This window comes from Daktulosphaira vitifoliae, unplaced genomic scaffold (genome assembly GCF_025091365.1).
Source record: "Daktulosphaira vitifoliae isolate Bord-2020 unplaced genomic scaffold, ASM2509136v1 Scaffold_4, whole genome shotgun sequence".
NCBI lineage: Eukaryota > Metazoa > Arthropoda > Insecta > Hemiptera > Phylloxeridae > Daktulosphaira > Daktulosphaira vitifoliae.
The window spans coordinates 18,213,146-18,240,212 of NW_026099575.1; the positions used below are offsets into that span (position 1 = coordinate 18,213,146).

Sequence of the window (27,067 nt, forward strand, 5' to 3'; positions counted from 1 at the left end):
TATTGAAGTTGACTTTTCATGGATTTACTTATTTTTCTAAAATTTATTATTTAATTCTAACTTTATTATTTATTTCCAACTAAATTTCGTGTAATTGATATTTTATGGTTTATAATTAAACTCTATAAATTACAAAAGTTAGTTATCTCTTTATTTGAACTAATATAATTATAAATTAGTGTGAATTTTATATTCATATAGGAAGAATGTGAGTGTTATGGTTTTATGAACTTATTTTGGGCGTCATTTTGCAATGTTGTTGATGATGATGCTGGTGTTGTTGATAATGGTGTTGTTGATGGTGAACATGATACATTATGTTTTTCACATTGTTGGTACAAATTGATGGTTTGGTAGATTTTTATACAGGGCGATCTCACCGAGTGCTGTCCGATTTGACAAATCTTATTTGGTAGGTATAAAGTGTGTATTATATCTGTGAAATGGAAATATCAAGGTTGTGCCATTAAAATTATATTACATTAGTTTAATTTTGGTCCAGCTGTATCTAAGATATAATGTGATTGAGGTTCAAATCATCTATTTGTCAATGCACGTGATTAATACACACATACATGAATAATGAATAATAAAATTTGTGTAAAGTTCACAAATAGTATAAAAAGTTAATATAGCCATATTAGTATTAAAAATTTTAGTTATTATACATAAATTAAATGGGTATTTACTAATAATTTAAGTTATAATAATAATAATTTAAGTAAATAATAATTTGTATTTGCTAAAAAATGTGTAATTCAAAATGTATTAATAAGGTTATTAAATTACATTACTTTATTGCATTAAGTGATAGTTAAATGAAATATAAAGTATTTATGAGTTTTATTTTTTATATTATCTTTTCAATTATTAAAAAGTGATTGATGTATTTATGTTTATATGAATTTATTTTAAGTAAGCATAATACAGAATAAGTTGTTTTCTGTAAATTAAATATGTATTTTTTTCAAAATACATTCCTAGATTAAAATTTTGTTAATTTACACTGTCTTCAAAATTGTGGATTTAGTTCAAAGATTTGTCGTTTACAATGAATAGAAAATCAATGCCCTTGTCTTTTTTGACTAAGTAGTGCCAGAAATGGATGTCCAAGTTGGAAAACATGTTTACAGTATTCCATTTTATTTCATGTGGTGTGTACCACTTGGGATTATGTATTTTTTATATATTTTAAAGTGACCCATTAAATTAATTATTCAAATAGGTTGCACATTTGACAAGATCATTTTACATTTGTATATATCTAATTTTAAAAATAACTATGTTATCATTAACTAATGTTTATCTAATAGTACTAAGAGTATTTCTATTGAAAGCAAACATTTATATAATAACAGTGGATTTTAATTTAAGATAACTGTACAAATATTAAATCTTAGTGATGATAAGAATAATATAACTTGTTGATAGTATTTTTTTTTTTTTTTTTTGAGTAATTATTAATATCTATTCTTGTGTTGTTTGTCAATTTAGGTGATCCTGTTCGAAGATTCACATTAAACAAATAATTTGTTGGTAATAATATTGATAAGGTACCCTCACAGCAATTGGAAAAAGTAGTTTATGCATTTTATTTTCATACGTCAATACTAAATAATATTAATTACATTTTATGTCATCACTTATGTTTTATTTTCTCTATTGGATCTATTTGTAATCTTATTATGTATACTTACATTAAATTTTTGAATATATTGAAAATATATAATTTAATATAGTTCACAAAATAACTATTTTATTGTTATTTAGCAATTCATAGTACCTCAATAATAGTATTAGATAATATAAGTTTAAATCATAACAGCTTTAATATATAAAAATCTTTTTGTGTATACATATGCATTTTCTTTAATTTAAATAATTTTCAAATAACCAAATTTTTTTATAATTCAATTAAAAATAAACCCAGCACAGTGGGGAAGTGGCATAGTTGGGTCAAGTATAATGATATCTGACAATGATTAAAATCACTGATTCCACTCCCAAACCGCCAGAGGAGAACTCTTACCCAATTTTAACCTAATATACCCATTAAACTAAAAGATACAATAACACAACTAGATTGAACCGCGCACAAATCATTATTTTGCTTACACTTTCTATTACTAAGTATTTATACTAATAATTTTCAGGTTATAAACAGTATTAAATTTAAGGCTAGGTGTTTAATAGACTATTTGGTAGGCACTGACGCTACTAGTACCTGTTGCCACTCATTTTCTCAAAAATTATTAAAAATTAAAATTTTTTTAATGAGATTAATTTGGTTTGGTTAAAAAACTACAATATTATGTAGTAAATTTTATTTATATCTGAAGGGATAAAAAACTTAATTTTTATGAATCACAATGGTTAATAATTCGGTCTTCACGGAGAAAGTGTGGTTAATATATACATTAGGGTGGTCCTTAGTTATAGAAGAAAAAAATTTTTTTTGAGAAATTCAGAGTCATGGGCTCAAAATTTCGTTAGGTTCACTGAAAAAGTGAAACTGATAAAATTTGAGTACAATAAGTCAACCCCTTCACGTGCCTCAAAGGGGTTGAAGTTCTTCAAAAATGGGGTGGATTTTCTTTTTTTAAGTGTACGCTCTTTATTTTTGAAGTTTCGCCAAAAACACGAATAACAATTTTTATAGAACTCAATGTGAACAAAAAATAAGGTAATTTATTATTTTTTTGTAAGATTAATATTTTTTCGTAAAAATAAGAAAAATCAGTTTCATTTAATTTTTTAAAAAACTGAGTTTTCAGTTATACTTTTACAGTGTCTTAAATTTTAATTGCACAGAAGTAATATTAATCACCGTGATATCTTTTATAAAAAAGGTTATTTAAGTTTTTTTTGAATTATGAATCCTTTCCAAATAGAAATTTAAAACAACTACGAAAGCGTGTTTTTTTTTTAAATTTTTTTTGAATGTATGTTTTTTTGTTCATAAATTAACAAATTTTCTTAGTTATATTAAATAAAATAAAAAACAAGAAACAATAAAATAATAATTGTAATAGATGAGTGTTTAATATTTTGGAGAAAATCGCGTATTCCTACACAGTTTTCTTTGGACTGTTATTAAATTAAAAAAATTGTATAAGAAATGGAGAAAGTTCGACAAAAATAAATCTAGAAAAACAGAAACACAAGAACAACATTATAATATTTTTTCTGAAGAATTAGATTACCTCTTTGACATTTCTTATATCGAAGCTCTGAATATGATGAGTATTGAAGCAGACAAATAGTTTTTATTGTCACAACTTAAAAATGGCCGCCCAGGGTGCATGCTTGGTTATGATATGAAGTTAACAGGTAATGAAAAACGTAAAATTACTCGACAAGAAAAAGATGATCAAAAGAAAAAAGAGAAGTTAGAAATCGCAAATTGTACAGGCAATTATTAAATATTACACAATAATTTCAGTACATTATAAGTAAGCAGTTTTTATATACCGAAATATTTTATTATTTAGCCGAAACTCAATATTATAGCAGCTCTAGCTCAGAGGACGAAGATATTGATACGGAAGAAAACGTTGAAGAAATGAGTCAATTACCTGGGCCTTCAAAAGAAGTAAATGCACTAGAAGATATATTTTGTTTTGTAGTTGAATGTTATATTAAAAAGTGATTTTTAGCTGCGAATATTATAACAGCTCCTATAAATGATTTAATGTTATTAAAAAAGTTATTAAATTACAGTAATAATAAACTAGAAGAAGTAGCTATAAAAAAATTTATAAACCATTTATATTTAAATGATGAGTGTGCTGTGTTTTCTTTATTTGACGATCGACTTGACATTAATACTAAACAGCGAATGGCAAAAAAATATTAAAAGGTTATGAACAGAGCACGAACGAAGAGCCAGAAGAAAATGAAAATTTTTATTTGGAAAGGATTCATAATTCAAAAAAAACTTAAATAACCTTTTTTATAAAAGATATCACGGTGATTAATATTACTTCTGTACAATTAAAATTTAAGACACTGGAAAAGTATAACTGAAAACTCATTTTTTTAAAAAATTAAATGAAACTGATTTTTCTTATTTTTACGAAAAAATATTAATCTTACAAAAAAATAATAAATTACCTTATTTTTTGTTCACATTGAGTTCTATAAAAATTGTTATTCGTGTTTTTGGCGAAACTTCAAAAATAAAGAGCGTACACTTAAAAAAAGAAAATCCATCCCATTTTTGAAGAACTTCAACCCCTTTGAGGCACGTGAAGGGGTTGACTTATTGTACTCAAATTTTATCAGTTTCACTTTTTCAGTGAACCTAACGAAATTTTGAGCCCATGACTCTGAATTTATGAAGTTAAAAAATAAGGACCACCCTAATATACATGTGTAATTCTATGTTATAAGCAGGGCCGGATTTAACGGAGGGTTTTAAGGGCACTTGCCCCGGGCAGCAGATGTTTGGGGGCAACCGGATGCCGAATACTATAAAAAAATTTTAAACTTTTTAACCCTCGGCTTATGAAAAAATCAACTTTAAAAAATAAATATTGTTTTGTATTTATATAATTTTGGCTGCAAAATTAATACCGATATACGTCATATGATAACATTACGACATTGGGACATACAGCACACATTGACCCCCTTACAAGGCATAAGGGATGCATTTAAAAAGTATTACATAGTTAATAATTCAAGAATAATGTGTAACTAAAGATAACAAAAAAAAAAATGTTTAAATATATTTATTCTGTAAGTAATTGAGTGGGTTATGATAAAAAAATCACTCTGTATATGTTCATTTGTGATTTAAATATTGTCTACTCTCGTTACTTATTGGATATACCATTAGCCGTCATCTCCTAGGTGACCCACTCCCGCATCTATAATAACGATTTAAACAGGTTTAAGGTAAAACGGCATTCTAGTGCGGTGCACAACTAGCCGTCCTACGGTCTAGCTGCCTCGTACAAAACAACAATGAACATTTTCAAAATCAATTTTAATTTTAATTCATCATAATTCTGATTTTTAATATTGATTTAAACTTTTTTTTTTTGGTTTCGAATTTATTATCAAATATTGACTATAGGGAATTCGAATTTCAAACTATGAAAAGAGTTCAGGCAAGTGGCGCTGCTAACCGAAAATTAAAAAAGCAAAAAGAAGAAAAAATTGAAAATGAAATTAAAAAAACAAAATGCATACCTAGTTTTTTAAGTCAGACTTATTACAAAGCGAAAATAAAGCTTCTGATACTTCTGAGACAATTATTAATCCGACATTCATGAATGATACTAGTATTGAAAAATCAACAAACATTAATGATACTAGTGCTGAAAAAATAGAATCTTTGAATGTCGAAATATTTACAACAGATTCTCAAATTTGTGAAAATGTTTCTGTCATGCTTAATGAAGAAAATTCAAATTATGTGGACAGTGTTTCGCGTCTTGTTAAATTAAATCAAATACCCTATTCTCTTCAAATTCAAGATACTTCTGAAACAGAGACAACTCAAAATTCTCCAATTGAAATGATGACTGATATTGGATTATGGCCTGAAAATATGTCAACATATGTAGATTATTGGATTAACAAAGGTATTATACATTTACAAAATTGCAATGAAGAGCTAATTAAAAAAAAATCTTTGGTGCAAAAAAATAGTACTGGTAAATGGACTCGTAAGTGTAACACTGGAATGTTTAAGCGAAAATGTAAAAATGGTGACTTAATTAAACGATCATGGTTATGCTTTTCTCCTTCCAAAGCCACCTTTTCTGTTCAATATGTAAATTAATGTCATCAACTACATTGCGTACACAGTTTAACACAGAAGGATTTTTCAACTGGAAAAATTCTAACGAACAACTTCTCGAGCATGAGACTTCAAAGAATCATCTCAATGCATTTATAGCGTTTAAAGATCGTTCAGTTATTCTAGGTCGTATTGATGCTGAACTTCAAAAACAAATGGGTGAAGAAAAATTTTATTGGAAAAAGGTTTTGACTAGACTTGTAAGTGTTATCAAGTTTTTATGCAAGCGTGGGTTGGCTTTACGAGGAGATAATGAGATTATTGGATCTCAAAGTAATGGGAACTATCTTGGTTTGCTAGAACTTATTGCCGAATATGACGAGTTTTTAAAAAAACATATTCAAGAAACCGGTAATTGTGGAAGTGGCAATACTAATTATTTATCCTCAACTATTTGTGAAGAACTAACTAAATGTATGCGATATCAAGTATTTAACACCATAATTTCGCGCATAAAATAATCAAAGTACTATTCCATATCTATAGATTCATCGCCTGACTAAGGTCATGTTGATCAACTAACTAAAACTTTTAAAACTTTTATCCTTAACTAATTCGATAATGAGTATTTTTTTATTATTTTACTGTAAGGGGCCTCAAAAAAAAATTTGCCCCGGGCATCCAAAAGTTTAAATCCGGCCCTGGTTATAAGCGATTGCTATAAACGCCAATAATCAATAATTAACTTGAAAGTATAACTGCATTTATTAAGAGAAATAATTATAAACTTTATTATGGGACACTATACCTTTTTCCATAATAAACATTTTAAAGTCTTTTTACTCACGGTTTTGTTACGGGATAAGGCCAAATGAAACAAAAATTGTATATATTTTAATTTCATAAGTTTTACTAAATATGTATTCATGTCCAAAACACGGCGCCTGATGCAGATGTACAAATTGCACCGACCTCTGACGGATTTTGTTATAAACAATAAAAATAAATGAATAATATTAATATTTTATTACAGCTATATTAACGAAAGTATTATCGCTAATAACAAGATGTCGAGAATTATTATTTTGATAATCAGAATAATAGAATTATTTAATTGCTTTCATCACTAATATTTTTAATACTCTATTAAGTAATGTGATAAAAAGCTGACTAATTTACCCTTAATTATTCACAAGCATAAATATATATAAGTATTTCTCTGTTTTTTCGTTAAAAAATATTGATAGAAAAATAGTATTTGATAAAATGTAATACATTAAATTTTCTAGGTTTTAATTGTATCAAAGTTGTGAGTATTTTTATCAAGAAAAAAAGAAAAGAAAGTCAACTTTCTTGATTAAATTATGAATTAATAATTAACTCAAATATAATAAAAAATCAGCTCCAAATTTTATAATATAATTGTATAGCTAAGTTATTAAACTATAAATATAATTTGTGTAAAACTTTACTAATTTATGCTTTAACTTAGCTTGGTGACTTTAGTTAACATTTAGGAAGCTATAAACTCAATTCAATAATAAATTACTTTTTTTTTAAATTTTTAAGATTGTTTTATTGATTATTTTTGAGTAGAACCTACTCTCGTCAATTAGGGCGACACTATTTCATTAATATGTACTTAATACAGAATGAAATTGCAAGTACATTTTTATCTAAAGGTACCAATCTAAGTTGAAGCATAAATTAGTAAATTTTTACACAAATTATATTTATAGTTTAATAATTTAGCAATAAAATAATAACACAGCTTTTTGAAGATGTTTTTTTTATTATATTTGACGTATTATTATTGAGTTTTGTTGGAATATCACACTTCCTTTTTAATTAATTAATTAATTATTAGGTTATTGCTTGTTTAATAATTTAATTAATTTTTTAATGTAATAGCTATGCAATACAAAATAATTTATAAAAAATACAATATTATTTAAAATTCAAGGGCAAAGGGAACATTCAACAACAGTACTCAATTAAAAATAATATTTCCTTTAAGATTATTCGGCTAAGGCAATAATGCGACAAAAAAACTATTGTTATTCGGGACGCTAGTCTTGTCGCCGACCAGTACATCACATGTTGTCCCGCAGTTTACATTCACGTCTGAGATTAGACTAATCGTTTATCAAATTTCTTATCAATTTATACATAAGAAATCTAAATTTCTTTTAAGATTTATAGTTTGAATAACTATTGTATTTGCATACATGGACGCCCATTATGAGAAGCAAATGGGAGATATAATATGAAAATGTTAATTTTAAAGCTTTTTATTGTTAAAATCAACGTAATATTTTTATTTTTAATGGTTGTCACTATAATTTATGTGATATAGAAATAAATAGGTATCAAAAAAAAAAAAGATATGTATAGCGAAACTTCTACAAATGCATGTAAAAAATTGTAATAACATAAATTGCACTCTTTCTGTCTATTACTACTAAAGGTATCCTAAATAGGATACATGACATATATAACATGATTCTATATAAGTCACGTTGCATAAGAGCGGATTTACCAAAAACATTTTGTGTTATTGTATTATTTTGTTATCTATAGGACTGGGAATTATATGTATTTAAACATTTTATTAAGTTATTCTGAACACATATTCAATACAAATTTTTATTAATTAACTTGAATACTTGGTAACGTGTAGCTACAGAGTTCATAAATTTTGATATGATTACGGGTATTATTCCCTCTAAATATAAAAATAGCTGTACGTCACTACATTAACTGAGAAGCAATAAGGTTTATGATCATAATAGTAACTTTTGAGGAAAAGTAAAAAAAAAACATTTTTTTTCATAAAGCTCTAGAACTAAAAATTTAATTTATTATTAATATTTTTATAAATATTATCTTTATAAATATTCAGTTTTGCATTGAAGCTAAAATATGTTTAAGTATTCAATTGCTTTGATAAGAAAACTACATGAGTGTACTAAAATTGCCTATACAACTCGCCGTGTTATTTTTTAATTGCCATTGAAATTTAATCACCATATTTAATCACTAATTAACTGGCAGTCTTAATTTAAGGCCTTACAATATGATGTACAAAAATTATTTACCTGCCTCATAATAAAATGTATGACAGTTTAGCTTTGATGTGAACTTGAGAAGGTATTAATTTTATTATGGTGTATGATTTGTTTGTCTGTCATAACATTTTATCAGATTCAAAATAGTTACTTTGTATGAAAAGTAACTTATTCAACTTAACTTTTGAAAATTTTCCGAAAATACAACGAGCATTAAACATATGTTAAATTAAAGCTTATAATATATACTATAAAGTGAAAAAAAAATTGTCTTAACATTTAATCTTTTGATGTAAAAAGTCAGCGTTTTTCGAATTATTATTTTCTATTTCAATTTTTCTTTCAACTATTTTATCTATATTTTACGATTAACAATTAAGTCTTAGTCCAACCCAACCCTTCCTTTGCAAAAAAAAAAAAAATTATAATAATATATATAATCTATTTAAGTGTTGTTGTAATATTTTAGGGGAGAATATTTGCAACATTTTAATGTCATTCAATATAAGAAAAGGAAATGTAAGAAAAGAAGCTGTCCTTACCAAAAAAGTGTTCTAGCTTCCAATAGTTTTTGACGAATTGAGGTAATTAAATACAATATGGTTCTTTTAATAGCCACTTAATTTCTCTTAAAAAAATAATTATTATAAGGAAATGTTTTAGAGGAATATATATATTTCTCTATATACTACATTAGTACAATCGATTGTTTCTTAAGAATGATAATATTTTTCTTGATTTATCTTTTGTTTATGAATTATGTAAATTATAACAGAAAATGATTCATCAATAATTTTTCTATATTTACTTAATAAGTTATGTGTATGATATATAATCTTCATAATATATATATGATTAACATACTCTTTAAAAGCAATTGGTTAAGTTGTAATAAGGACAGAAAAACCTATTGCTACAGAATCGAATCTCCATTCCTGTAAATTAGACAAATACATATTAATGTATAAGCTAAGTAAGTGGTCTAGCAAAATATTCTTCCCATGATATTAGAGGACCCTACATATAATTGACATTAATTATATATTAATAATTAATATTATTTATTTATTTTTTGTTGTAAAAAAAATTATAGTAAAAATAATTAAAAAATATTTTTTAGAATATTTATGATAAATATTATTTATTATGACTTGTTTTTTCTTCAAAATTCTTTTAATATTTTTGTCTTTGGTCAATAATTTTATGGTCGCATGATCATCAGGTGAGAAGGCAGTTGCGCCTCTCGAGCTACTATAAATATGCTATTGTCTGGGGTATATAATTTTAATGTCGGGAATTGTATTTTTATAGAATTAATTATCGAGTCAAGCCAAATAAATAAGTAAAATCTGTCCTCTAATTAACGTTTAATAGTGTACTTGACTAGTTGTAAGTATTACTGAAAAATACAAGGTGATTAATTTAGGATACTTTTTGGGAAGTTATTGAATATTTTCAAATTTTGTAAAGGAAAATAATGTTTGATTAAAAAAACCACAATATTATGTGTAATTAAATCATTTTTTGTTTATCCTTTGATGTAAAAAAACCTAAATTTTAATTTTTTTAACGGGAACCCCCATTTTTGCTTTGATAATATGTTTAAAAAAATGTTTAAACACATTTTTTTCTTATTATTTGTTTTAACCGATCAAGAATTTACGTTTTAAGATTTATATTTAAAATATAAATTCATCATTATTTAGTTTTCATTTTATTGGAGGCAACAATAATTTGTTTCAATGGGCCATAAATTATCATTGGTAATTATTCTTTTTATCTTAAGTGACAGATATGATAAAAATAATTGTCCATAAAAAATTTATAAGTAAAATCCATACTCTAATTAGTGTTAACTAGTATAACTAAAAAATACAAAGTGATCAATTAAGGATAATACACTAAAAATCTCATAAACCATTTCAGATCCTCAAGTGTAAGCCTTTTTTTTTGAAGTTACGAGCCAAAATATTATTTTCTATTTTTAAAAATATCATGGAACATCGCATTTTTCTTAGTGGAGTGCCCTTTAAATGATGTCGCTCTGTGTCGTCTATCGTATCTAAAGACAACAGGTAAAATACTCAGGGCGTATTGGATCATTTTTTATTTTGTCAGGAAATCACTTCCATGAGCCCTACTTGTTTAACTACAATAAACATATATATTCTATTTTTGGAGATTTAAAGGTCTCACCAAGAAGCTCATTGGAATTTTCCCATTATAACAGTGTGCCAGAACACCATATGCCTTACAACACTATTAAAAACTCAATTTTTAGAAAAAGTGTCGAAATTAGATTAAGTTTCGAATTAAAGGGGATATGTCCTCAATGCTTACGAATCGCTAATTATTTTTACAAACGTAAAAGCCTTAACAAATAAAAAAAAAAGAATCCAAGGAAAAGAAAAAACCAAAAGTAGCGCAACATAATTTTTAAATACTATTGTCCCAAACTTAGTATTTTTATTAATTTAACACACAAATTTATACATGATATAATATAAAGAATTTACTCAATAGTGTTTAATGCATTCGTAGATCAGAGCTGTAGAATACTCAATTATGAAAAAACGTATCATTTTGATAGGCCAATGTATTTAATTAGTTTACAATTGTCATAATAACCTAAGTGTGTATTTTGTATAGTATTTAGCATAACGGTATTATAATATGTACACGTTTTATTATGGTCCTGGCAATACAACACGGTTTTCGCGCTCTCTGGATTCAGATAAGCTTCTCAGATGCGATGCGGACATAGTGGAGCCGAACGATGCGTACGGCGGTTGACGTCACAGAATCACCGATACTAACCAACGGCGACAGGCCGTATAGAACGGGTAGGCCAATGTAGGGTAGATTATAGGCTCGTCGGCGGCACTCGGACGGACAACGAGCTTGGTCAGAAGCGGAGAATGGAAGTAAAGGGGAAGTGGTTGCCACTAGGTGCGCGTATGTCAAAAGGGAGGCGCGATACGACAGCCGCCGTCGCAGTGAACAATAGTGGTAGTAGTGTAGCTCTTGCAACATTCTGTGTACAATTATCTTATTCTTTTTTTCCCATTTTTTTCTGAAAGTTTTTTTATTTTGTTTTTTTTTTTCATTCACTTATTACACGACTTTGTATATCACAGTTACATCACATTTCATCAACGTCAATAATTAATCATCAAAGTATAAATGAGCGCGTTTTAGAGATTACCATAATAATTTCCTTGATTTGCTTCCGCGGTATTCGACCCCGTCGGTACGGACTCCGTTTCACCACTACCACCGCCACCATCACCATGTTACCAAAATCGGGTGAGTACCAAACATTTTATAATTATTGTTGTAACACAAACCTATTTACATTCTATGTGCGTGTGACACACTTGATTTGTTGTTAAACTCGTCATGTCATCGTGTCATTGTGCGATAACAAGTCGTCGTTGAATTCCTGTACACCGTTTAACGATTTCCATGATATAGCAATGCCTACAACATGTGATGTTAAAAGTTAATTACTTTTCGGCAAGTCTTATGTTCAAGTAACTCACTTGAAGCAATATTTCCCTCAATTTTAGTGCATTATCTTAACTTCATTATCTATTGGTTAATAACATAATAATTAACATTACTCAATAGGGTGGGTTAAAGAAATTTTTTTTATTTTATATTAAATTTAGGTATCTTTTAGTTTTTTAGTTAGTATTTTCATTGTGATAATTTTGAAATGTCCAATTTCTTCTGTAATAAAATAAATGTTCNATTTTCATTGTGATAATTTTGAAATGTCCAATTTCTTCTGTAATAAAATAAAATAATTCCATATAATATTAAATAAAAATAGAGCAGCCATGAGCGACCTACCATTTTTTTCATTCTGTAAATCTTAAATAACAACATATAAACTGAAAAAATGTATATTCTGAAGTAAAATTAGAATTATTTTTAATTTATTTTATCTAATATATGGTTTTTTTTTTATTTTTGTGTTAAATATATTTTTTATAAATTAATATTTTTATGAATTTTTAATTTAAAATAGATTTAGCCACGAGTGATCAATGTTCACTATATGTGATCATTAGATTATAACAACAGTGTAGGCATAGAAGAGGTTTAGGGTACATCGCCCTATAATGCTTTACTTGTGATTGAATACTTTAAAAAATAATGAAGTGGAGGTATATACATTCAACCCCTCCATTAATAATCTGTATTTTTATCTCTGGTTTATAATCGCATTCGAAAGTCGAATTTATATTAAATATTATCTAATAGATTTGTAGGATATTTTATTTTTCCTATTGAAATTTAAATTATCTTAACGTTCATAACTTTTTTAAAATTCATTTAGCCACTCAGTCCCAATTCACATCCAGACAATTACCAGACATTATTATTATTATTTTTTACATCAGACACGAGAACTAAATTAAGTTCAACATTTAATTAAATTACATAAAAAAAGTATTTTATTCAGATAATAACAGTATAGTTTATTTACTTACCTAGAGTTATAAAATGTTAATATTTATCAAAAAAAAAAAAAACATAAAATAAAAATTTAAAACGGAATCAAAAAGGAAAATATAAATATAATATTTATTTTTTTATAAAAATCAATAAATTTTTAAATAATAATTCTTAATATTACAGTTATTATATTTTAAATATAATTTAAACGCCATTTCAAGCAAAAAAAAAAAAAAAATTATTATTTTGAAAATGAACATGTGAATAATATTCATAAAACCATAAACTATTTAATTTGATTAAAAAAATATATATTATAGTATTCGTTGGTTACATTTCACCAGCCATTCATTCATACATTTAAGTATATATATTTAGTTAAGTATACTTATAACAATTGTTATAAATGAAGTATTTTTTTATGGTAGTAACGTATTCAATTGCGTTCGTCCAAGTTCTCAAATAAAATCGATATTCGAACAATGTCAAATTTTGAGTAGATTAATTGTTCATAATTGTAGAAGCCATAATACATGTAGAACAATGACAAAGAATACATAAAAGTTTTTAGAAGAATTAAATTAATACAAACGTTTTGATAAAACAACTATTGATATGGTTTTGTTATGTTAGTTATTTATTTGTATTATATCCTGTCAACTTTTTATTTTTCGAAAATTAATGAATTACTTCTTTAACTATTAAAAGAATTTCGCATGATATTTTTAATCGTTTCTTTTTGAATATAGGTCATGATGTGTGATAGATAGCAACTATGGCGGTGGGCACGTGCTACTGAAGCCCACCCCACCACAACCTGGAGCCCCTAACCCAGGCGTCGCTGGTGCTCACCATGGCGGTCGCCATCATCCTCCTTAATATCCTCATCATCGCTACATTCACCAACATACGAGGTAAATTTAGTTCAGTGATACGATGTTATTAATACATTGTATAAGAATTAAAAGCTTAATGATTGTTATTTATAGGTGGAGGAGAGGTGATGAATGTATACTTGGTGTCACTAGCTTTAGCCGACCTACTCTATGGTGTGCTCGTTGTACCTTTTTCCGTGTATCCAGCACTAGTCCAGAATTGGGTGTATGGTGATATCGCATGTAGTCTTATAGGGTATATTGAAGTATCACTATGGGCTGTATCAGCATATACCCTTATGTGGATAAGCGTAGACAGGTGACTTAAAATAATAAAATAAATGACAAATTTTCAATTACTTTAAGCCAAAATCCTGTTGGAAATTAATTATCAAATAAAAAATGATAAAATTCAATGATAGATCTAATATTTTTTTTAAAGGAGGTTATTAAAAATTAATAAAATTGTACTTATTTCATCGTTACTGTATTTTCATATATATTTAAATTTGTATTTGTGTGAATAAACTCCCATATTCTTTTATTTCGTAAATAATATACCTCCATAGATTGTTCAAAAGAAAACGAGGTTAAAATTTTAAAAAATCAGATTTTTTATTTAGGATGAAATAATCAAAATTATTTTTAAAGTAACATCTCTCGTGTAGAATATACTGGTCTCACCACACTTTCCATTTTTGGTACTCTTGTGAAAAAAATTTTTGTGGGAGCTGTTTGAGATACTCCTCGAAGTTGTGTTTTACATTAGCATAATTAGGATGCAAGATACGGTAAATAATAGGATTGACTTATTTTTCAGACATACTGTAGTGAGATTGATAGATTGAGGGAGCACATTGTGATACAAATCCAGCTTTGCACGACTTTTGACGCTTTGTTACAAAGTGTCTACCTAACTTTTCAAGAACTAAATTATAATGAGCCACAATTAATGATCGTATTGAGAGGTACAAATGCTGGTATAATAATCTTTTTGAAATAAAAATTATTGACATTTATGACATTAGGTACCATTACTAGGTGGGTTTTTCCTCCAAAAACAGTTTATGAAATCGAAAATCTGTATGATTTAACATATCTTTTTCTCGTAGATCTAAAGACCCGTTAAACTCCGTAAAAAATAATAACGAACAGCTTCTACTCGCAGTTTTGTTATTTCAAATAGCTATAACATGGTTGTTATCTTTTAAACACCGCGTGCTTAAAACACATAAAATTTCAAAATTTATATTGATCGTATGGAGCGTTTTAATTTGTTTACATACGTTTTATACGGGGTTTTCTCCAAAAATGTTTTTAACAACTTTGAGTTGTAGTAAAACCCTTACTTATGAAGTCAACAAATTATGCTTATTATGATGTTGTAAAAATTGCAAAAAAAATAAGCAAATAATCTAAAATAAGTAGGGTGCCACACGCTATAAAAATGGGGACCAAGAATTTAAGAAAGGAAACTGACTGACAAATGAAGGTTTGACCACGACCGTTTCTGTTATCATTATTTTTATATTCATATGGGCGTTATTGAATTTGTGTTTTGATTATTACTTTGTACATGTGTGTGGTGTTATACCATTATATTTGGAATACAATTATTATTTATAAACGTTATAAAGACTTATTACTCCTATTAATTTAATAAATCTCATTATTCCATTATTTTATTATCGTGTGTGGCTAGAGTTAAGGTCGGGTACTGGTCCTTCAGTTAATGCCAAAAATTAATGTGTGAGCTGGTTAGTCTCTGGGCTAAACCGTTATTTAGTTAGTAAAGTAAAAAGGTAGTTGTACTGGTATCTATAAAGGGTCACCCTTCAACCTGCTACTTTCGAACTTAACTGAGCTGACGAGTCTGTAGACTACTCTTTAGTGGATCACTAATTTAGCATTTAGCTGAACTACGTACTCTGACAAGTTTACTCGATGAAAGCCAAAGAAGCCCAATTAACATTAAATAGTAGAGATCGTTTTTTTTGTGTGCGTGTTTCGTATCTACGTAAGGCGAAGCCGACGTACAGCAGACTCATTTGCATGCCCAACTGAAGGGTCTACAAATCAAGTTTTACTTAAACGTCTTTCAAAAACATAGCGATTAGGGTATCGAACTGGTTATGGGTTTATTTATTGTTAAATTTTATTGTTACTTTTCAGATAATCTATCATCATCTACTTAACTTCTATCCTAAATATTTGGGGTCCACTCTACCTTTACCTAGTATTTTTACACCAGCTGTCGACCTGGTGTATCCTCATTATGGCTGAGGGAACCAGATGTTTAGATGCTAAAAAAACTAGTATACTCACCTAATAGATTAAGGCAGAATTGTCTAATCAATAAAAAATCAGTCCAATTCTTTTTCGAACACCCTTTGTTCATATGATAAAATTTTTTTCACACAAAACGGTATATTTAAAAAATAAAAAATTATTCGGTTTATAATGAATTTTATCACCATTATGAAAAATAACTATTACATTTAAGACATTTTATATTATATAACAAATTTATTTTATTTCTCAATGAATCATTTTTTATGTCTCTTTTTATTAAATAGAAACCGACAACACCGGCATCAATTTTGTGCCAGCGTTGTTGATCTTAAATTCGAATTTAATAAATGTGACTGATTCTTAAAATAATTACAACTTTGAATGATTTTGTTTTTAATTTTTTTTTTACATATTTATACAAAGATACATCGCGGTACGCAAGCCAGTCAGATATTTTACTGTACAAACACGAACTAGGTGTCAGTGTTGGATGGCATTCACATGGATATCGTCGGCAATGTTATGTTGCCCTCCTCTATTAGATTTTGATAATAAGGCTCATTATGACCCTGAAACTGCAGTATGTATGCTTAACTGGCAAATTATGACAGCTTATTCGGTAACGCTGTCCATACTCATATTGGGTCCCAGTCTAATCACAATTTTGTATACGTACATATATATCTACGGTGCCATCAGAAGACTACGTCGAGGGTTTTTAGCGCATGATAAGGTAAAATAAATGAGATATAAACTCAATGAAAATAAAATTTTGATTTAATCATAAAATTGGTTCTCAGTTATTATTTACATTGAATAATGTTAATTTATCTTCTGGTTAACTGATAGAATAAATTATTTATACAGAAACAATATCATTGTAATAGTTAAATATTAATTAATTCTACGGAAACATGAGAATTTATTTCATTTATATGTGTTTTATTTAGGAATATGTCACTGCACTTTCGGAAAACTTATCCAACCCTACACACGTCACTTCTTTTGTGTTAATTGTAACGTTCTGGGTGTGTTGGACGCCTATGATGTCTATTAAAGCGTATCAGCAGCTGGGAAATTCGCCCCCAGTACCCGCTCAAGTGTGTTTCTACGCCCTTTGGCTAGGTATATCCAATTCGATTTGGAAGGCATTTGTGCTCATCTTTCTTAGCCCGCAGTTTCGTGTCATGCTCAGATTACTATGTTTGACGGTGTCTTGTCGGAGAAAAAATCGCGCAGAACACGAGTTATTGCAACACGCCATGGAAGATCACTTCCTATAAGTTAAGTATTATTGATATTTTTCTTGTGATTACAATTATATTGTTAAACTTCATTTTTATTATTAATCGAATGTTCTTCCCGAGAGCAATCATTCGTCCATTTGTTAAAGTTTTATTCAAACTAAACAAACTAGAATAAAAAATGATTAAAACAAAAATAAAAAATAGCAACAAAGATAATAAACACTTATGCATAGAAATTTACTGTCAAACGAACTATTTCAAAAAATGATGGCTTAATTAGTTCATGATCATATATTATATTTTCTATACTAAAATAAAAAAAATTCTATTAATAGAAAATTAATTTTTTGTTTTAATGAAATAATGTGAATATGAAATAAATTGATTTTTTTAAGCCAACATTTCTAGATTTGAACTTTTAAAAGCATTAAGTATTAATTAAATAAACTTCGAGTCACATCATTCATTCACAGAGTTGGGCATAAGAAAAATAAGAACTATGTTATTAAGTCATGGATGAATTTAATAGGAAAAAAATATATTTAATAAAAACTGCAGGGCTTTCTTGTTGTTGTTACATGATTTAACTTATGATATTCGTTATTTTTTAAAATCATTAAAAAATTATCCCTGTATGTTAAAACAATATACGCAGTTAAATGATAAAGAAATATAAATTCATATCCATCTCCTGAAATATAAAGACACTAAAATTTTTCCTGGTTTTGTTGTGTTAGTTAAAATTTAGACCATGAATATATGCCAATCAAATTAATAAATCGCACTACATTTGTTTTGTTTAGTTTTTTGTATAATAGTTTAAGTAATTTTTACACAATAATAGTTTTTGAAATTGAAAAAGATATGCATACTTAACATAATATTTTTTTAAGTGTAATTTAATAAGATTTTTTGTTTCTTTAGTACTATTAATTTATTATCATTAACTAAGAATAATTTTAATTTTTTACTATAATGGATTGGGCCTACGTCAAAATAATGTAATTAATTGATTTTAACAATTGTTAGTTATGCTTTTTATTATCGTAAGTGCTCTAAACTCTTAAAATTTTTGGGAATAAAAGGTAAAAATAAGTTAACTATAAATATAAAATTTTTCCAGTGTTCAAATATCTTTGTTACAAATAAATATGTTATCGTCAATTAGTAGTTGAATAAATAAAAATAAAATTGTTACCCTGTTTTGTTAAACGCGTTTGACTAAATTAATTATAAATACACTAAATATATTCTAGTCTTGAATATACACATTATTTTTAACCTTATTTATTTAAATCTTATACTAGATACGAATATACAATCGAAATGTCTAATTATGGGCACTATCTCTATAAATTATGTACAAAAATATATATTTACCTCAAATACATAAACATTAATACAGAAATACTAGGTGGGTTGAGCAACACATTAAGTTACTGTTAAAAGAGTCAGCATTCTTTCAATAAAATCAACTATTATAAATAAATAATAAAAAATATATATTTGAAGTAAAATAGAAATATAATTTTTGGACGATACTTTACCACAAAATTAAAATTATATGGAGATAGTGTCCTACATAACTATAGGCGCAATTTGAGTGGTTTGGGAAGATTTAACTCCTTTAAAATTTCAGAAAAATAAAAAATATGATTATACTAAAAACAAATCAGAGGGAGGACAAAATTAGGTATAATGAACCCTACAATAATTGTGTTGTAATTGCGCCTTTGTAGATAATAAAATATGCAGTTTTTTTTTTAATTGCATTATCATTGAAATAATATACTTCATTTTTAAACTAACCCTTTCTACTTTTAATTCGATGATATCAATTTTATGACTTCTATTTTAATAGTTTTTTATAAAACATTTTTAAGTTTTCCATTTCATAGGGGAATATTTTTAGCTAAATAATATTTAAATCATTGTCAACAGGGTTAGTTCATTTTACTATTATTTCAAACCATATATTAATTTACTGTTGTTAGGGCCATAAATTATTAATTGTATGTATCATATATATAAATTGCATAAAAACGTAGGGAGAAATTGAAGCTTCATTATAATAGAAATAAATGTTAATTTATACTTTGGATAATCAACGAAGCTCAATATAAATTTTGTTTGTAGTTAGTCTTAGAGGAAATATTTAGTTTTACAAAAGTTACCAAAGAACCCTTTAAGTTAGGTTTTAGGTGCGCAGTTATTGTGATAGTAGCATTATTATATAAAACTAATGTTGTTGTATAGAAATTGTTTTCTTATTTATTGGTCATTTGTTGTTTAAATTTATCTCCAATACCTAAATGTTTAGAATATATTATAAGTTATATTTTAATCCGTTTAAAGTTAGTGTAAAATAACAGTAGCTCTGTTTATATTTAAACAATCATTTTATAAAACCATGAAAATTTCCACGTAAATTTACATTACCTAAAATAATATATCCATTATATGTTTTACAAAATAATTTTAATTTATAATTCTATCACACATTTGCTATAAAATCAAATCTTTTATCTTGTTCAATGAATTTTTTTTATTAAATTTTGGTATTATTCCAGGTGTGCGTTAATTTGAATAAATTTATTTGACTAATATATAATAAAAAAATTTTAATTTTGAATAGTATTTATATTATATAATCTTGAAATATTAAATGAATTTTATTTAAAATATTCTAGCAATCTAAAATTGATGACATTTTAAAGTACAAAACTTAATTTATCATTCATTGAACTTATTTACAATAATTTCAAATGGTTCATTAATTACTTTGTAAATGCTAAGATATCCTCAAGAAGGTTTAAAAGAGATGGAAATTAATATTAAATTATGAATTTTAAATATGTAAAAATGAAAGTATAAACGTTTTTGAAGTAATATACTATTTAATACAATTAAAATAAACTACAGAAGTTTTTTTTCTTACCACATTAAACACTACAAAAAAAAATAAATAAATAAACAATAGACATTTAAATATTAAGAATAAACTTGAACAATGAATGAGTTTTAATAAAATCATTATCGTAGATAAATTGCCCATTTTTTTCATCACTATAATTCATATTTGAAAAAAAAATTTTATATCTGTTCGAACGTGTAAGTCACTTTGTTAAAATTTATATTAATATTAACCATAAAATATTACAATAAACATTATTATACAGAGTGTCCAGTAAGTAAAAAAATATGAAAATTGTTATAAACAATGAGAAAAATAGAAACCTGTTTCTTACTTACTGAACATTCTATTTAATGAACTATTTTTATAGTTCCAAAGATATTTCTTTTGTCTAGTTTTTTTTTCTTAAGAAAATTTGTTAAATGTTATTCTATAAAACAAAATATTTAACAATTTTAAAAAGGACTTAATATTTATTGATCAATGATGATTAAATTATAATAATTACATTACATAATAACATATCATCTTGATAACGTCATGTGATTACAGTCAATCATTTTTCATTTATCATATATTTTCTTCTATGTTTGTACAATTTAATATTAGTGCTTTTGCTTCAACTTTTAATTATCTTCAAACATACTTATTTGCCTGAAGAAAAACGCTGTATTTTTAAGTAAATATACATTTTATTTTACGTAAAAAAACTTTCATGTCAAAGTCTTATCACTAATGGTTTTGTTACCATATTGTTACTAACTTCAGTACACTATTTCCGGAGACTTTAACGCTAGTCCATTATATACACATTTCTCATTACCTGGTGACTACCTCTCGCTCATCCATAATGCCTACCAACTCAGCCAAAACTTCACCACCCCTCACCCGTTCAACTTCTTCGTCGTCTTCAATCACATCAACAAACTTTAAATCTACCGATGAGCTTTTTAAAGCTATAACCCAGATCCAACAGTCACAAGATAAACTATTGGCGAACCATAAAGCTCTTAGTAAAGAAATAAAAGACGGTTTAAGCTCACTTACTTCTCGATTTGACACTCTCACTATAGAAATTAGAGACCTTCGTGGTAAGGTTGAAATTCTGGAATCTAAAGTTCTAACTCTGGAAACAAACACTCCTAAAACCGCTCCTCTCTCCTCGGTTACCGAAGTGATTCAAGAACTTAATGATCGCGAGCGGTGCAAAAATAATATTATTACTTATGGTATACCTGAGTCTACTTCATCAGACCTCTCTAATAAAATAAATGATGATAAAATGTTATTATCGGATATTTTTGCTAAATTTTCCCTCGAAAACACAAAAGAATTCAAACCAATTCGTCTAGGTAAACCTTCCAATAAAGGGCCTCGTCCTGTTAAAGTAATTTTTGAATCGCATGAATCTGCCTCATCAATACTAACGGCTTATCGGGAGGCCAAAACAAAATCCTTAAATCTTCTTCCTCTTACAAGCTTGGTTCGTGACAAAACTACCTTGGAGCGTCAATTACTTCGTGCATGTCATCTTGAGATGGAACAACGACAAGCTGCAGGTGAGACTAACTTAACAATATCTTATTCAAATGGCGTACCAAGTGTTCGTTCAAAAAACATATTCAGAGGACATCAACGTCCTCGAAGCTAGGTGATAAAAGGGACTCGTTTAACCTTCTCGGATATTATCAAAACTGCCGTGGTCTGCGTACCAAACTCACAAATTTTAAATGTAATACATCTTGTTTTGATTATATATTCATTGTACTCACAGAAACTTGGCTTAATAGTAATTTTTTCTCCCCTGAATTAGGTTTAGTTAATTATAATATCTACAGATTTGATAGATCACCTACAACAAGCTCTTTCGAAAGAGGTGGCGGTGTTCTTATTGCCATACGCAAAGACATTCCTTCCTTCCCTCTCTCTATTACAGAAAATAGTATTGAACAACTATTCATCCATTTTAACATTAACTCAAATAATTTTATACTCTGCGGTGTTTATTTCCCTCCTCAATCTCCAATTGAATTATACAAAACTNGTTTTGTTGTGTTAGTTAAAATTTAGACCATGAATATATGCCAATCAAATTAATAAATCGCACTACATTTGTTTTGTTTAGTTTTTTGTATAATAGTTTAAGTAATTTTTACACAATAATAGTTTTTGAAATTGAAAAAGATATGCATACTTAACATAATATTTTTTTAAGTGTAATTTAATAAGATTTTTTGTTTCTTTAGTACTATTAATTTATTATCATTAACTAAGAATAATTTTAATTTTTTACTATAATGGATTGGGCCTACGTCAAAATAATGTAATTAATTGATTTTAACAATTGTTAGTTATGCTTTTTATTATCGTAAGTGCTCTAAACTCTTAAAATTTTTGGGAATAAAAGGTAAAAATAAGTTAACTATAAATATAAAATTTTTCCAGTGTTCAAATATCTTTGTTACAAATAAATATGTTATCGTCAATTAGTAGTTGAATAAATAAAAATAAAATTGTTACCCTGTTTTGTTAAACGCGTTTGACTAAATTAATTATAAATACACTAAATATATTCTAGTCTTGAATATACACATTATTTTTAACCTTATTTATTTAAAACTTATACTAGATACGAATATACAATCGAAATGTCTAATTATGGGCACTATCTCTATAAATTATGTACAAAAATATATATTTACCTCAAATACATAAACATTAATACAGAAATACTAGGTGGGTTGAGCAACACATTAAGTTACTGTTAAAAGAGTCAGCATTCTTTCAATAAAATCAACTATTATAAATAAATAATAAAAAATATATATTTGAAGTAAAATAGAAATATAATTTTTGGACGATACTTTACCACAAAATTAAAATTATATGGAGATAGTGTCCTACATAACTATAGGCGCAATTTGAGTGGTTTGGGAAGATTTAACTCCTTTAAAATTTCAGAAAAATAAAAAATATGATTATACTAAAAACAAATCAGAGGGAGGACAAAATTAGGTATAATGAACCCTACAATAATTGTGTTGTAATTGCGCCTTTGTAGATAATAAAATATGCAGTTTTTTTTTTAATTGCATTATCATTGAAATAATATACTTCATTTTTAAACTAACCCTTTCTACTTTTAATTCGATGATATCAATTTTATGACTTCTATTTTAATAGTTTTTTATAAAACATTTTTAAGTTTTCCATTTCATAGGGGAATATTTTTAGCTAAATAATATTTAAATCATTGTCAACAGGGTTAGTTCATTTTACTATTATTTCAAACCATATATTAATTTACTGTTGTTAGGGCCATAAATTATTAATTGTATGTATCATATATATAAATTGCATAAAAACGTAGGGAGAAATTGAAGCTTCATTATAATAGAAATAAATGTTAATTTATACTTTGGATAATCAACGAAGCTCAATATAAATTTTGTTTGTAGTTAGTCTTAGAGGAAATATTTAGTTTTACAAAAGTTACCAAAGAACCCTTTAAGTTAGGTTTTAGGTGCGCAGTTATTGTGATAGTAGCATTATTATATAAAACTAATGTTGTTGTATAGAAATTGTTTTCTTATTTATTGGTCATTTGTTGTTTAAATTTATCTCCAATACCTAAATGTTTAGAATATATTATAAGTTATATTTTAATCCGTTTAAAGTTAGTGTAAAATAACAGTAGCTCTGTTTATATTTAAACAATCATTTTATAAAACCATGAAAATTTCCACGTAAATTTACATTACCTAAAATAATATATCCATTATATGTTTTACAAAATAATTTTAATTTATAATTCTATCACACATTTGCTATAAAATCAAATCTTTTATCTTGTTCAATGAATTTTTTTTATTAAATTTTGGTATTATTCCAGGTGTGCGTTAATTTGAATAAAATTATTTGACTAATATATAATAAAAAAATTTTAATTTTGAATAGTATTTATATTATATAATCTTGAAATATTAAATGAATTTTATTTAAAATATTCTAGCAATCTAAAATTGATGACATTTTAAAGTACAAAACTTAATTTATCATTCATTGAACTTATTTACAATAATTTCAAATGGTTCATTAATTACTTTGTAAATGCTAAGATATCCTCAAGAAGGTTTAAAAGAGATGGAAATTAATATTAAATTATGAATTTTAAATATGTAAAAATGAAAGTATAAACGTTTTTGAAGTAATATACTATTTAATACAATTAAAATAAACTACAGAAGTTTTTTTTCTTACCACATTAAACACTACAAAAAAAAATAAATAAATAAACAATAGACATTTAAATATTAAGAATAAACTTGAACAATGAATGAGTTTTAATAAAATCATTATCGTAGATAAATTGCCCATTTTTTTCATCACTATAATTCATATTTGAAAAAAAAATTTTATATCTGTTCGAACGTGTAAGTCACTTTGTTAAAATTTATATTAATATTAACCATAAAATATTACAATAAACATTATTATACAGAGTGTCCAGTAAGTAAAAAAATATGAAAATTGTTATAAACAATGAGAAAAATAGAAACCTGTTTCTTACTTACTGAACATTCTATTTAATGAACTATTTTTATAGTTCCAAAGATATTTCTTTTGTCTAGTTTTTTTTTCTTAAGAAAATTTGTTAAATGTTATTCTATAAAACAAAATATTTAACAATTTTAAAAAGGACTTAATATTTATTGATCAATGATGATTAAATTACAAAAAAAATAATTTTTTATAAAAAAAAATTCGTATAATTGATCTTTATTTTATGACTCAAATTTACCCCTCTAATTGTTTATAATATGTTTTCTTAGTTATTTTTATGTTTAATTATATCTTCATATTATTATAAATTGTTATTATTAATAATGTAAGTATATATTTAAGACTGAATCATTTTGTAGATTTCAAGTTAGATTTGTTTGTTTGAATTGTTAAAAGTAATTATTACAATTATTATTATTTACAATTAATATTTAATAAATTGATTATTTATTGTCACTTTCCGTGAAAAATATTTGTATAATATTATTTATTGTAATGATATCTTTTAATTGCTGCTATGCGTACAATGAAATGTTACTTGATATTATAATATTTAATTAAAAAATGATTGATTTGTCTCAGACTTAAACAACGCTTTTTGTGGTGTATTGAATATAAAACTAAAATCATGTACAAATAATTAGAGTATTTTAATAATTCATAATAGTGTACTATAATTTATAACATTTTTTTATAACAAATAGCCATTTACTGTTCACACCAAAACATAATAAACACGCAAATCCATTGTTCTATGATTAAGTTATATAAAATTATGCAATGATCTTAAAAAATATGTTTTGTTAGTTTTTGTCATACATTATTTTGAATGTATGTCATTTATATTCTTAATGCATTACTAGATTGATAATACTTTTGTGCCACCGTTTTATATGTAATACAGTTGTTAGTAATGTTTTTGAGATAAAATTATAGTACAAACAAGGTTTTTTCAATTACAATATAGCAAAAAGTCTTTTATTATTATAAATGATTATCAACACACGGAATTATTTAAGAATTTTTTTTTTAGATGCATGTCTAGAGTTTAGACTACAAGTTTATTTCAACATTTCATAATTTGGAAAGAAAACCTTTAAACAATTATAAAAAAAAAAAAACCCCAGCACAGTGGGCATGTGGCATAGTTGGGTCAAGTATAATGATATCTGCAGTGATTAAAATCACATTTTTAAAAAATTGACGAATTATTCCAAAAGCTACATGATCTCCTATTTCCTTATTTATATCCTGATTATAAGTTTTATGATTTATAAGTGTAATATATAAATAAATATCTCTATATATTTACAATACATAAATATATAAAGGGAAATTGTATTATTAAAAAAAAATAAAATATGTCGAATGAAAAAGGGATATAAATGTTATTTCTCATAAAAAAATTGTGTTTATCCATACACTTTTCAATAAGTTATAGCATTATAAAGTTAAAAATGTAAAAAATAAAATCGAGAATTTTCACACAAAAATATCATTCGGCGGTAGCCATTTTCACCGTGAAGACAAAATAAAGTCCGACATTTTTTTTTTCCATAATTAAGTACATTACATTAGCTTTAATTTAAGATATATATATATAAAAGTGTCAGACTTTCCGGAACACTTTCAAAAGTTAATTTTTTGAAAAAAAGTTGTCATTTTGAATCCCCCCTTGTGAGCAGGTAAAGAGTCAAATTTATAAAATATATCAAATGATAGGTAAAGACATTATGTAACTATTAAAAAAAAATTATATTGATATAATCTTTTTTAAAAAGGTTACACAAAATTTTGTTCCAATTTCCACGCTGTTCAATTTTATCCCCATCATATCCTAGTAAATCAAGTATTAGGTAGTAATATTATTAAATAATTAGCATGGATAAATAATA

At 26.1% G+C, this 27,067-nt stretch overlaps 1 protein-coding gene and 1 long non-coding RNA gene across 3 annotated transcripts; both read left to right on the top strand.

The window, feature by feature from the left end:
- The first annotated feature begins 201 nt into the window (after positions 1 to 201).
- Positions 202 to 1,754, top strand: LOC126904041 (uncharacterized). The gene is made up of 2 exons (XR_007703652.1): positions 202 to 412; positions 1,495 to 1,754. It is a non-coding gene; the product is annotated as an uncharacterized LOC126904041 (long non-coding RNA).
- Positions 1,755 to 11,723: 9,969 nt separating this feature from the next.
- On the top strand, positions 11,724 to 25,409 carry LOC126906108 (beta-1 adrenergic receptor). Of its 2 annotated transcripts, XR_007704190.1 has the most exons (6): positions 11,724 to 12,123; positions 14,031 to 14,195; positions 14,271 to 14,475; positions 16,872 to 17,181; positions 17,399 to 19,449; positions 23,687 to 25,409. XR_007704190.1 is itself a non-coding variant. In XM_050686385.1 (5 exons), exons 2-5 carry the CDS (start codon positions 14,135 to 14,137, stop codon positions 17,729 to 17,731), a joined length of 909 nt encoding a protein of 302 aa, XP_050542342.1. In that variant the 5' UTR covers positions 11,724 to 12,123; positions 14,031 to 14,134; the 3' UTR covers positions 17,732 to 20,267. The 2 variants fall into 2 exon arrangements, 1 of the variants encoding a protein (XP_050542342.1); XM_050686385.1 differs by lacking the exon at positions 23,687 to 25,409 and having other exon boundaries at positions 17,399 to 20,267.
- Positions 25,410 to 27,067: the final 1,658 nt, after the last annotated feature.